The sequence below is a fragment of the Prionailurus viverrinus genome, chromosome A3, assembly GCF_022837055.1.
Source record: "Prionailurus viverrinus isolate Anna chromosome A3, UM_Priviv_1.0, whole genome shotgun sequence".
Classification (NCBI taxonomy): Eukaryota; Metazoa; Chordata; class Mammalia; order Carnivora; family Felidae; genus Prionailurus; species Prionailurus viverrinus.
Genome location: NC_062563.1, coordinates 33902096 through 33916551, shown reverse-complemented (window position 1 = coordinate 33916551; position 14456 = coordinate 33902096). Strand labels below are relative to the sequence as shown.

The following is a 14456-nucleotide window of genomic DNA, read 5'->3' as shown; positions in this document are numbered from 1 at the left end:
TGGGCTTTAGGCCAGGCTCCTTGGTGGAGAGAAGTAAACTTGAGGGGAAAGAAGATGGACTCATTTGGGCTGTAATTAAATTTGAAGTTGGCTCCATGTTTACATCTCTAGTGCAGAACCCTCTGAACAGAGAAGTGCTCAGTGTACACAGCCAGCAACAGTCGCTAAGCCTCTATCTTTGACAGTCTCACCAGGGATATGTTGGCGAGTGTGAGTACCTGAAGGGTGAAGCCTACACTATACTCTTCCTTATCTCATAACAAGTGAACAAAAAATCTAACTGGCTAGTCAACACCTTCACTGGGATGTCTAAGTGGCATCTCAAACTCTACCCGTCCCAAATGAAACCACAAACTTTTCCTATTGAAACTACTCCACCTGCAGACTCTCCGATCTCAGTTTATGTTAATACCATTGTTTCAAAAACCTTGAGTTATTTTTGACTCCTCATTTCCCTCACACCCTCACATCCACAGGACCTCTATCTGCAAAATGTTGTCAGAACCTAATCTCACTCGCTATTACAAGAGTTCCTCTGTGTCTTTCTAATCAGTCCCTCTCTCCCCTTGATATTGCAGGTCTGTCTGTCTGTCTGTCTGTCCTTGCCTACCTCACCCTCCCACCCTGATCACAGCAGTTAGAATGATCTCTTTACACATTAATTCAGATCATTCCACTGTTCTGATAAGGACCCTCCAATGACTCTTGGTTTATTTACTCAGTGCAAATGCCAAAGTCCTTACAATGGTCTACAAGACCTTTATGTAGCTTGACTTCTGTCACCCCTCTGACCTCAACTCCTGCTGTCACCCTTGCTTATTCTGCCCGGGCCACATTTACCTCCTGCTGTTCCCTATGTCAGACATGTTTCAGCCTTAAGGCCTTTGCAGTGACCATTCCATCTTTCCAGATGCTGTTCCCAGGTGTCTACATGGCTATCTGCCTCACGTCCTTCAAGTCATAAGTTAGATCACCTTTTCTCAACATCCTGACCACCCTATGTAAAATGGCAGTCCATCCTCCACCCACCTGCTCAGCTTCCAGTTTTCTTTCCCTGTTACTATTTCATTCTTCTCCCACAGCACCTATCACCTTCTATAAACCATCTATTGTTTCATTTACTTTTTAAATTATTTGCATCATGTATTATCTTTAGCTCTGTAGAATACAAGAAGCATGAGGCAGGGATCTTTATTGTATTCAATTCAGCATCCCCAGTGTTTACAGCAGCTCCTGGCACTTAAATAATATTTGCTGAAGAAATAAGTAAAAAAATAAAAAAAAAATCACCTTATTACTAGTGGCTGTTTTGAATCTGACTCAGAATGGACCTTGAGATGCAAAGAATGACATTGAGTCCAATGATCAACTTCCAAAGGTAATGAGAGTTTCCTTTTCTGTGATCCATGTCACCCAGATTGTCCTCATGGATAGAATTCCTGAGATCAATGGTCTACTCCTACTGTGCTGAGCCTGTGTGGACACAGCCTCAGTGAGCAGCATGCCATTCTGTGAATCCTCACTCTGCATTTTAATTTGCTGCAGACATATCCTAAAAGAGAGCTTTCAGCCACTGACTCTCTATTAAATGTGGCAGAAAGAATATACTCTTTGTGTTAATAAAAATATGTGCCAGTCATTTTGTGTTAAGGACTGTTTAGGTAATAAAAATGGTCTCGTGCCACATAAGATTTGGCAAGCCTACCTTGAATCATAAACCTTACATTTGTCAAGTTTTACATTCCTTGGGAAAACGATTACCTGCCTGATTATTATTGCATTCATGTCATATTAAATGTATGCATTATTTTCTCAGGGTGCCAGAACGTGAAAGTCATCGACAAGACATTGGTGAGGAAAAATCCTTTGGCCGTTTCCAAGATCTGACAGTGCACAATATTTTCCCATCTGTATTATTTTTTTTTTCCGGCATGTATTACTTGACAAAGAGACACTGTGCAGAGGGTGACCACAGTCTGCAATCCCCACTTCAATACAAAGGGTGTCGTTCTTCTCCAACAAAATAGCAATCCCTTTGAGCTCATTGCTTTTGACTTTTCAATGGGTGTCCTAGGAACCTTTTAGAAAGAAATGGACTTGCATCCTGGAAATATATTAACTGTTAAAAAGAAAACATTGAAAATGTGCTTAGACAACGTCATCCCCTGGCAGGCTAAAGTGCTGAAAAACAAAAGATATCCTTTGGTAAAATTGGAGGTAGCTACCACTGAGGTAAAAAGATAATGATCTCACTGTTTATTAATTTGCATTGTGTTTAGATATCCTTAAGCCGGGTTCTTAAGTTGTAAGCTCAGGTTCAAAAGGTTGGACCATGCCAGGAGAAACAGGAGATTTAGATTCCCAACACGGAGGAGGTAGCCCTTGATAGAATTGGGTCAAGCTGGTGGGAATATGTGACTTTCTGGATACTTTTTAACACCCTGACTTATGCTACTTCTTTGAACGTAGATTTCTGTTCACATCTTTAGTGCCTGCAGGTATCTGAATATTGTATGACATATATATATATATATATATATATATATATATCTTCTTAATCAGAAAAAAATAAAGCATTTTTGAAAAGAGTGTATCTGGTCTATTCATAACAAGATGAAATTCAACCATTTAATCTCTGAACCCTAGTAACTGCCCTGTTCCCCCACTAATTCTCTTATACCTTCTAGCTCTTCTTTATTCTTTTGCTTCTTCTCCACTTAGAGTCATAAGCAGGGCCAGTTGCATAATTTATGAGGACTATGCCAGATGAAAATGTGATGCCCTTGCTCAAAAAGCAGGAAAATGTCCTTTCTTTCCTTCCACAGTTTTTCTCTTAACCTCTCGTGGTATCCTTTATTTGCTATTTAATGTCCTGTTTCCTTGGGTATGAGGTTACTTACAGAGCAAGTGTAGACCCTCACAGGTGCCTGAACACTGCTCTGTGATATGCTCTGACTCTCCGATGCCTGTTCCCAGGACCCAGCCAGAGGTGGACAGTGGCACTGTCAATGACAGGTGGGTGAGCCAGCTGCCAAGGACTCATTTAGGGGAGGTGGGCAGATGGCAGGAGATGGGACATTGTGTGATTCTAGGCTCCAAGCCCCTAACACGTTTCATTGTCCCAATGACTTTTACTTATAAGACACAAACTCAAAGGTAAAATTATTAAGAATTTGAATCCAACAACCACAGAGCGTTAAACCCCAGTGTGAGGCCCCCTTCTGAGTGTGGAGGTACTGTGCAGCTGTACTGGCCTTGCGCTCTAGAAGCCCTGGTCATGTGACTTTTAAATTTGTTCCTGAAACCTGGCGTTGGCAGATTAGTGGTAAACTTGGTAGCCAAAATAACTTTGAAATTTAATTTTCTGCCATCTCCCTGGTTGTTCAACCCCTGTGAAATAGTAAATGAAACAATGGATAGAATCACTAACTAAAAATACAATTTTTATGTTATGTTTTATCACTTTGTTTTATTATTCTCGAATCTCTCTCTCTCCCTCCCTCTTTTCTCCCTTTAAATGCTGGGCCATTCCCAAATACTATGATGGAATGTCATAGTTCTTTCTTTCTAAAATTATTGATTTAGTCTGATAAAAAAGAATCGTTTAATCTGATAGAAAGGAATAGTTACCCCTCAATATTTTCTCCAAATGCACAGAAGGAATATCATTGTCATATCATGTAACTGTCTAATGCCTGTACGATTAATGGTACTTAATAGGCATATAATAAGCACCTCTTTGATTCCCACAACTGATTTTGAAATGCCTCTGCTGTCGGCAAAGAATTTCTACTTTGACTATATCATAGTATGTGGCCGAGAGGTGAAAATAAAAAGTTGATAACTTTCCCAGCAAATGGAGATCCACACATGGCATTCTAAGAAAATTTTATGCAACTTATGTGAGACTGGGGATTCGTGGTCTTAATTTTTGAATTTCTGGACACTTTTATGACCTCCTCAGCCATGCTACCTACTTGAATGTAGACTTTCAATTTTCCTACGGAGGTATAATATCACTGAAGCCTTTATGGTATATATTATTTCCATTACCAGAAAGATACAAAGTCATTTTTACTTTCCTTTGAGAGTGTCTCCAGTCCAGGTGTAATAATACTAACACTAAAGCTATCTGATGGCTGAGACAGAAATGGAGCATGTTGGTTGCATGTCTCCTGCTGAGAATTTGTTTCATGAACTTGATAGAAGTTCTCTGAAGAAGCCACATGACATTTCTGTTCTGAGTTTTCTGAAATATGTTGGGAAGGGGTCAAAGGGAATGGATAGTTGAATATAGGCCAACCCTGCTTTCCTTGAATGTCACTAATTTAATGTGTATAGTGCTCTAGAGTAGTATTTCTCAAACTGTAGAGTGTATCACAGTCACCCAGAGGACTGATTAAAACAGAGTGCTAGGGGGGCGCCTGGGTGGCTTGGTCAGTTAAGCGTCCGACTTCGGCTCAGGTCATGATCGCATGGTCCGTGAGTTCGAGCCCCGCATCGGGCTCCGTGCTGACAGCTCAGAGCCTGGAGCCTGCTTCGGATTCTGTGTCTCCCTCTCTCTCTGCCCCTCCCCTGTTCATGCTCTGTCTCTCTCTGTCTCAAAAATAAATAAACGTTAAAAAAAAAAAACAGAGTGCTAGGCCTCATGCCTATAGATTCTGATGCAGCAGGTCTGGGGAGGGGTTGGAAATCTGCATTTCTAACATACTTCCAGGTGAGGCTGATACGGCTCTTCTGGGCAGCACACCTTGAGAACCGCCCATCTAGTCGAGAAGGAAGCATCAAATCAGATTTGCCAGGCACATCATGTAATGAGCCAGTTGTTGGATGTGGACCATGCCCCACCTATAAAGGGCAACTTCTCCTTAGCCAATTGATTATTTTTATTGAATCTTATTCCTTATTGAGGTAGAAAGTGCTTCCAGTGAGGTGTGTAGAGGGTTGAAACCTAAGTGCATAGGTGAATGTATTTTACATATACACCCTTACCACCACCACTACCACCCAGATCAAGATACTGAATGTTTCCATCATCCCCAAAAGTACCTGCTCTGCTAGAAGTAGACTATGCTAACTTCCAACACCACAAATTAGTGTGGGCTGTTCTTAAACTTCGCATAAGTGAAACCTTACAGTGTATGCTTTTTGTTTTGGTTTCTTTTGCACCATGTATGTGAAGTCCATTCATGTTGTTGAGTATATCAGCTGTTAGTTCTATTTATTGCCCTGTAGTACATCCAGTGTAGAAACTACCACAATTTGTCTCTCCGTTCTCCTAGAGCTACTTGGTTGGGTTATTTGCAGTTTTTCTGCTGAAAGCCGATTCCAGCTAAATATAAGCACAGTATTATTTTCTGGTTTTTCAAGAAAGGAGCTAGACATCTATGTTGTTACATAAACATTTTAAATGTTGGTGAATATTTAACATTTTGAACATTGAGCAGGTCATGTTAAACATGGTTGCGGCCCATGTCTGGCCTACGAGTCACAGGATCTCAACGCCTGTAACATCTTGTCCTCACAAATGTTTCCCTCATGGCTAAAATGCCTCTTATGCCCCTGTACAGAGTCATGCCTGAGACATGTAGCGCTGATGGGTGCCTGCCAGCAAAATTTCCCAGAATCTCTTTTGTTTAAGCTTACATAGATTCTGCTCCCTAGAAGATTGTGGGTGTGAAATAAACTTCCTTCTCTCCACCAGGCTTGGGGAGCCCAGGTTCACGGTCCTATAGGAATGAATTGAATGGTATTGATGCTTAGCGTGCAGTTTGCAAAGTGCATCTGTGTCATTGCTGTGTTATTCATTCATTTATTTATCTTGCCAAAACATTAGCATTTGTGAAACAGCTTTAGAGGGTTGTGGTGGATTAGTACAGCATGAAAGGAAGTTGTGGCTTGTTCTCGAACAGGGAGAAAAGACTTTTCATTGTAAAATTCATAATCTATTTACTGTCTGATGGACTGTATTACATGTCAGTTGCATAGCAACAAAACAAAGTTTGTCTGTTTAGGAAAATCTGAAGGTTTCTTGTAACATAAAGATAGAGGATGCTTTCTGAACTTACATTTGCTTCAACACGCACTCTGTCACATGCCAATAATAGAACATCATGATGAGAGTTTATTTTAGGTAATATAAATGTTAACCCAAATGATGGAAGGCTATTATTATATGTTTATGTGATGGGAAATCTTATCTATTTTAAAAGATGCAATTTCCTGTCTTTATCCAAATCTAACTTGAGCAATAGCTGTCTTCTTTTCTCCCTAATGTGGTTGCCCATAGTTGGTTGGGGGGAATAAGAAATGTTTATTTTTATCCAGTTTATCTTTGTTTCTCCACTGATTTTTTTTTCTGAATATCATTTTAGATAATGAGCATAGGTTCAGCTGAAGATTTTCCAGGATCTTCTACAAATCAAGAATTGTGTTTCCCTGAATAATTTCAAAACAAGGGCTGAATTCAAGCAAACAGTGAATTTGATTTTGTTTGTTCATTTGATTCAGCATCACTGGGGAAGAGATTCTGACTTGGTTTCTCAGCTGTTATTCTCTGGTTAGATCATCCATCTTGAAAGCTGATTTGTTTTCCATTACAGTCAAACTCCTCAGTCTGTTTCTAAGAGTGGGATCTTCTCATTGATCGAGTTGTTTATGGTAATATGCTTCTGGTTATATGCTAGAGCCTCATTACTAACCTCACGAAATGGTCAGGGCATACCTGCCCAAAAGCACTGGATTAGGATCCTGAAGATCTGAGTGACCTAGCAGAATGAAAGCTGTGAAATGAAGACATAGCATGGTGAACTATGTGAGAACAGATAATGGATTATAAATTGGCATTGAAAGTCTTATTAATAATAATTATTAACAGGAGACATAAGGTAAATTCTGATATGTATTTTGTTTTTATATTATTTATTTTGGAAAATTAACATTTTTTTTGGTGAAAAATCTTTAAGGATTTCAAACAATTCAACAGAGTAGAAGTAAGAATCATATATTTTACCATGTAGAGATAATTGTTACTTATGTTAGGTGAGTACTATTTCAGATATTGCTGTACCCATATAATAAATAGCAGTTGGATAGATAGAAACGGCTTCTATAGAATAGGACAACACAATACATTTTACATTTAAGTAAAATATTCAATCTAGTTGTACCTGAATTTAGTAGAAGAGAAAGTGAAATTGAAAGGAATTCTTAAAATTAAGGTAAATGCTTCTTTCAAAAAATAAATGCAGCATAAAAGTGCCTGTTCATCATATTTTTTAAATTATGAAAAACTTAACAGGTTGGAGTAATTTTTTGTTCTGGCATACACATGTTTCATTTGTAGACAGTATCAGTCAACTTGTTGCTATAAAAAATGAAGAAATTATCCTCTTATACCTACTATCCTCTTTTTCTCTCCCTTGTCTCTCAACTTTCTTAATATATTATTAGTCTTATACCATCAAAATAGAAAACATCTTCCTATGTAACAATAATTTCCAAAATTTTTGAATTGAGTACAGGTGCAGCTGGAAAAAAAATAACATATTTATCAATAGGTTACCAGTTTCACAGCTGGTAGTGCCCAGGAAGAAAAGGCATTGAATGAACAGCAGCCAGACTCATGCTGCAGGGTGAATGAAACTCCTTTGGCATGAAGCCTGTGTAGAGGGTATTCAGGAGCCTGGAAAACAACCTTTAACTTTCTTTTAATGTATCAGTTTTCATTGAAATGGGTTTAATACTTACTACAGTATTCAGAGATTCCACATTCCCTGGTTCTTGACTTTGACTCACGTGTTCTTGGTTTCCTGCATTTTTTTTGGAAATTGTATTTTCAAAAATAGCTATATTCCTTGAGTTTGTGTGTGCTTAAAACTCTGCTGCATGCTTTTACATTTGAATGACAGATGAATATATTTTGGGATCACACTTGCTTTTTGTAGACATTTTGGATTGCCACCTGGCATTGAATCTGATGTGGAGAAATGGACATGGGCTGGTTTTCTTCCCCTTGCTGTTTACTGTGTCCTCCTCCCAAAACAAAACAGAATAGAACAGAGCCTTGTGTCTGAAAAACGATTTCCTTATCTATGAATTTTAATAGTTTCAAGTGAGGTAATGTGACATATCACATGACTCAGTTTAAAAAGAGAACTATGCCAGGACACCTGAGTGCCTCAGTCAGTTGAGCATCTGACTCTTCATTTTGGCTCAGGTGATGACCCCAGGGTTGTGGAATCAAGCCTTGCATCAGGCTCCACACTGCTTAGTGTGGAGCCTGCTTAGGATTCTCTCTCTTCCTCTCCCTCTACTCCTCTTCCATTCTCTCTCTCTCTCTCTCTCTCTGTCTTTAAAACAAAACAAAATAGAACTATGTCTAGAATGCTGTTTTATTTTTAATTTAAATGTGAAAAAGCCAACTCAACCAATATCAACTATTAACATATTTTTACAGCACAGCCCTCTATTTTTATGTTAGCTTGACCAATAATGGTATAACAATAGTAATATCAGTGGTTATTATAAATTTTTGGACATTTGTTCCATTAAAACAAAGTTATTTAAAGATTCTTATTATCCAGTCCAGGGCTACTCCATGAATGTTCAATGAGGATGAAAAAGTTTTATATATGTGTTGTCTAATATAATAGCCATTAGCTACATATGGCTGGCTATTGGGCACTTGAAATATACCCAATATTAGATGCTTCAACTTTCTTTAATTTTGATTAATTTAAATTTAAGTATTCGCATGTGGCCTATTGGTTCCATACTGGATTGAATACATCTAGACATTCAGAACAACCTGAAGCATCAAAGAAACTTTATCTAATAGACTCAGGACCAAACTTGCTACCTTGTTACCCTGGGCAAGTGATATAAGGACTTTTCAATGCAGCTTTCCCAATTAAATAATAAACTGTTAAAGTAGCTCTTACCTATATGGCAAGGACATCAATTGTAATAATAAATGTAATATTGTTTTAAATTATTTTAAAGGAAAATACTCTTTTGATCTGAAGCAGCTTTGTGTTTTGTTTTTCTTATTAATCTTTCAGTTGTGGTTTATGGGAAGATCCTAAGAATTTTGCTTTAAAGTCTTGAATTTATGGCCCAACCCAGCCACTAGCGAGCATATCTTGAGAAAATAATCTTGAATGTTAACTTTCATATTGTAGGTGGAATAGTAATATTACTAGTCAATAAGATGTAATAATGAATAGTGACTCCCTTTGAAACTGTAAGGAATGATATATATATATGTGTAAGCTATTATAAAAATAACAGTAATAAGAATATATGCCTTGTAGTGTAATGACTGTTGTCTTGGAAATCTGAAAGGAATGAGCAAAGTTTGTTAGACATAGTGAAGTATGTCCTGTAGAGTAGACAAAATCCAGTATCCTAAATAGCCAACTGGCATTAATAAGGAGTCTTTCTCTAAGCAAATTTGGCATCTTCTTGATCCAGGAGCACAAATTTCTTTGCCATATGAACAAGTAGCATTGCCAAAGTCAAGAACACACTTTGGTTCTGATTTTCCTTTATTGTTGTTGATACCAGATTATCTGGTTTTAATATTAATGAGCAAACCTCTCAGATTTTTGCAAAATTTCTGAATAATAGTAGACAATAGTTTTAACATATTCAAGAATATGGTTTTGGTTTCAATATTAATTAACATTATAGCAATGCTTCTTATTTTAAACATTAATAAACAATGACTTAAATTTTTGAGAATTTCTAAATAACAATAATTTAATATGTGAACATTCCTGTTTTAAGTAGTGATTTTTTATTTTTCTATTTTTTATTTATTATTTTTTTAATGTTTATTTATTTTGAGAGAGACAGCACGAGCGACGGAGGCACAGAGAGAGGGAGACACAGAATCCGAAGCAGCCTCCAGGCTGAGCTGTCGGCACAGAGCCCGATTCAGGGCTCAAACCCATGGACTGTGAGATCATGACCTGAGCTGAAGTCAGATGCTGAACCAACTGAGCCACCCAGGTGCCCTAAAGAGTAATTTTTTTAAATGCACTAAAAAAGCAGTCAGGAAGAAACTCTTTTAAGATATTCTTCAATAGTCTAACTGAGTAAGGTTTAACATTCACTATTTCCAGCACTCCAACCACACACACACACACACACACACACACACGCAAAGGCAACAACCTTATAAACCAAGAAAATATTAGAAGATTCAGGCATTAGTAAACTGTTAATCTGCAAAAGAGAAGAAAAGTTTTAATTTATGTGATTATTAAATATCCGTGATTATGGCAAGGCAGTGTATATGAAAACCAGAATCCATAACTTTGAAAATGCAATCATTGGATCAACTGGTGGTTTTGTCTGCACAACTGCATAAACAATTTGCCTACTTTCCACTAAATTGACCAGATGCTTTGTTGTCATGTAAACACAATCTAAATGAAATCCACAGATTCCCCCCCCAAACCTTATTTTAGCTAAATGTTTCTTGGCTAATCTTATTCCAGGTCTGTTAACAATTTATCCAGCATGATTTGATTGGCTTTCACTTCTTTTGCCACCTCTTGTCCATCCTTTATTGATGCAAGTGTAAGTAAATAAACATAGAAAGAAAGGTCTTTGGAAAGCCTGACACTCATTGTTGGCTCTTTCACAGGAAGGGCATGGTTAAAAGGGCATGGGAGGTTCATGCCCAAACTGCCTCTACATTTGAGATGCCTACTCTAAGGAGCTTCTCTCTGCCTCTAAATATCCTCTCTGTTAGCACCCCTACTTACAAAATGCTTCAAAGACTTCAGGTAAGTAAAAACGTAGCAACACATATTTTTTAAAGTTAATTAATAATGATATATGATGAATTAATTAAGATGATGTAGTCTCTAGTAATTTTCATAAATGTTCACATTCTTGTTGCTTATCCAAACCTTCCTGATGATGAAGGTTCACAAGGTCCTGGGATATTTTTTATCTTGCCCAATAGAGGGGAATGAGAGATGATAGAGCTGCAACAACAAGAGAAGACTCACATCATGCAAGAATCAAATTCTCCATATCAATTTCAATTTATGTTATGGGCTGCTGACCCTTCTGAGTTTTTTAACTCTCATTCAGAAATAAAGCATACATCATGTTTTCTCAGTGGTCCAATCCAGTATAAGAGACAACATTGTTTCTAGTATAGACTCATTTACATTTTTGCTTCCACCAAACTAAGAATTAAGAATGAAACTGAGAAATATGGGACCCTGTTAGAAAATGCTCATAATCATACCTTGTCTGCTATTGAAGCAGTTCAGTAAAATGAATAATTATGCTTGTTACTGGCTATCACATGATAACATATCAGTTATCAAAACAATATGTTATTAAAAAAAAAACTTTTAACTAGCTTTATGTGAAAGGTGTGAAGCATTAGGAGAGTGGAATTTTGTGGACATAACCTTTAATTTCCTAGAGGACCCTAGATGCCATCAGATATTTCTCTGAACATTGAGGTCATGCCATGATGAATACTGGAGTAAGGGATGCCATCCAGATCTCTGGGCTTGTGACAGAGACCTCCTTCTGTTATGGCACACTGCTTTCTGCACTGCTCTTTGGTGCTTTGAATATTCATCTCAGAGAGGTCAGAGTTCTATTATCACTAACTGTAATACTTATTAACCCTTTAGTATGACAGAAATGCAGTGTCAAGAGCAATAGACAGTATCTCTCGAATGTGTTCTTTCTACTCACGTAGCATTGCTTCCAGATCTTGCCACACTGAGTGCATTCAGGGGAAAGCAAACAATATGGTAAAGATGTCTGGACATCAAGTCATGCTTATGGAAGGTACCACAGTCTTGGGGTTCACATGATAATCTTTACTTTCTTACATGCTATTAAGTAAATACATGAGTAAACTTATGCCACGTTGTCCTAAGTACAAAACAAACACCAATAAGGAAAAATCATGAGGAAATAGTGCTAGAAGCTAGATTTTCACGTCCATGAGAGCAATCTCTCTGTCTTGTTTTTGGTAGAATATTATCAGCACACTATCTGGAATTGTATTCGATAAATGTGTGTTAAATTAATCATTGAAGATTTGTTGGGGATATTATAGAGATGTTTTTTTAGAACCAACTCTGACATTCTGTGTTTGGCATCAGATATAGCAAATACTTAGTGAAATTTTATTTAGAAATTTAAAATTGAAGTATGTAATGGAAAATTCTAAGAATACTGATTTTACATGTATTTTATGATCATGAATAGCTATTGTGAAGTTGTGTTTGATTTTCAAAATAGAAATTAAACAGGAGATATTATACAATTAAGAACTATAATTTTCTCAAGGATATATTTCATAATTTCAAATTTTTTATCACATTTTATAATAAATAACTACCAAACTGAGTTTGAAAAATTGTTGAAATGTCGCAAAGTCATAGAACTTTAGAGTTGCTTGGAATATGTCAGATCATGTGGCCAAATATTAGATGTATTTAGTAGGCAAGCCCTATGATCCACTCTGAATAATGACTGTAGCCAAATAAGTTAGGTGATGTAGGTGTGCCATATCTCAATCATGCAATAGTTGGACCCTAAAACAGGGTGAGTAATTAATATTTATTTAGTCCTTCTGAGAAAATGAATTTTTGTTTAATCATCCTAAAAATGTCCCATTGAGATTTTGTAACTCATGACACTTTATTGGAAAAAACAAAACACAACTTGAATTAGGTCAAGCAAAAGGAGGGGTTTTTAAAATCTCACTAAATCATAGGAAGTGTTAAACACCAAGCCACAGGAAAAACATGAGTACAGTTCAGCCTTGAAAAACTTGGGTCCAGGAATTTGAAAGCAACAAGGACTCATCTTGCTTTTTTTTTTTCATTTTGGTTCTCTCAGAATGTTGGCTTTATTGCTTTCTCACTGCAGATAGGCAACTTCCAGATGATGGGTCATATGGCTACCTGTTGCTCACTAGATTCACATCTCTTGGCTCTGCTACCAAGAAGAATTCATGCTCTTGTTCCAGCTCCAATTCAAGATTATCTGAAAGCAGAATGCTAATTGGGCCACTTGTGCATTCCTTGACCAAACAAACATGGTTAGAGAAAAGGTCCAGTAGGAACATAAAGCCACACTGAACCTCAAATGCTGCAATACAGAGAAGAGGGAAGAAAAGAAGTGCTGCTGTTTCCAGAGTAAGGAAGTTTAATTGGGAACAAAACAATAAGTGTTCCTTTTAGAAACAAATGCGTTCGTAGTATAAGTTTATCCCACGCAATATTTGTTACATACCTATCTCAAAAGATTATTTGTTTTTTTATCTGATATTTGATTTCAACTTGGCACTTTGTTTTCTTTGTGTGTGTGTGTGTGTATGCACGCATGCACTAAATTTGTGCACATCTTTACAAATTAACAATGTTTTATGGTCATATTTCAATTAAAAAATAGAAACAGGAAACATATGAGTTATTTGACCTTAATCTTATGACATCTGAAGGGTACACAATCAATTGGCAACTGAGAAATTTGATGCAGGCCAGAGATTGCCTTGAATCCCACTGTGAGCAGTGTGTTACTTTGTTTGCTTGACCATGCATCAATGATCCAGAACCATACTGTCAGTTTAAGACCACAGAATGTTTGATGGAAATTTAACATGTTATTTCAGAGCTAGTGTGTCCAGTCTTGCAAATTTAACTTCTTGATTGCTTTATTGTTGAAGTTCATAAATTAATCATATAAACTTAAAGTTGAGTCTTGTGGTTTAATAAGACACATCTGCCTATTAATGTATCTCAAGTCTTATGTTAAAGACATCTAGTTACTTTTGTGAAACCAGGTATTTTCCATAAACACTTTGTGTATGTCTATAATTAATATAATAAATGGGGCACTTGGGTGGCTCAGCAGATTAAACGTTGAACTCTTGATCTTGGCTCAGGTCGTGATCTCATGGTTTGTGAGATGAATCCCTATGTCAGGCTCTAAGCTGAGAGCATGAAGTCTGCTTGGGATTCCATCTCTTCCTCTCTCTCTGCCCCTCCCACTCTAGTGTGTTCTATAAATAAATAAATAAATAAATAAATAAACATTTTGAAAAATATATAATAAAGAACTAAAATTCTGTGGAATGCAGTGTAAGAAAAGCTACAAATCCAGCCGTTTCATTTTTAGTGTAGAAAATTGACCTAGAAGGATTACAACCCATCCAAAGTCAGTCAACTAACAGTAGCCCAGAGCTAGAGATAACTGATAAAGTTAAAAAAATTTTTTTAATGTTTATTTATTTTTGAGAGAGAGAGAGCGAGTGGAAGAGGGGCAGAGAGAGAGAGGGAGACACAGAATCTGAAGCAGACTCCAGGCTGTGAGCTGTCAGCACAGAGCCCAATGCGGGGCTGGAACTCACAAATTGCGAGATCATGACCTGAGCTGAAGTCAGACGCTCAAACAGCTGAGCC

At 37.2% G+C, this 14456-nt stretch overlaps 1 protein-coding gene across 1 annotated transcript in view; it reads left to right on the top strand.

The window, feature by feature from the left end:
* The window catches only part of HAO1 (hydroxyacid oxidase 1), a 46185-nt gene extending 44298 nt beyond the window's left edge, over positions 1-1887 (top strand). The window contains exon 8 of the mRNA XM_047853971.1: positions 1817-1887. Within this exon, the coding sequence (XP_047709927.1) occupies positions 1817-1887 (71 nt within the window). The remainder of the gene's footprint in view (positions 1-1816) is intronic.
* The last annotated feature ends 12569 nt before the right edge of the window (positions 1888-14456 follow it).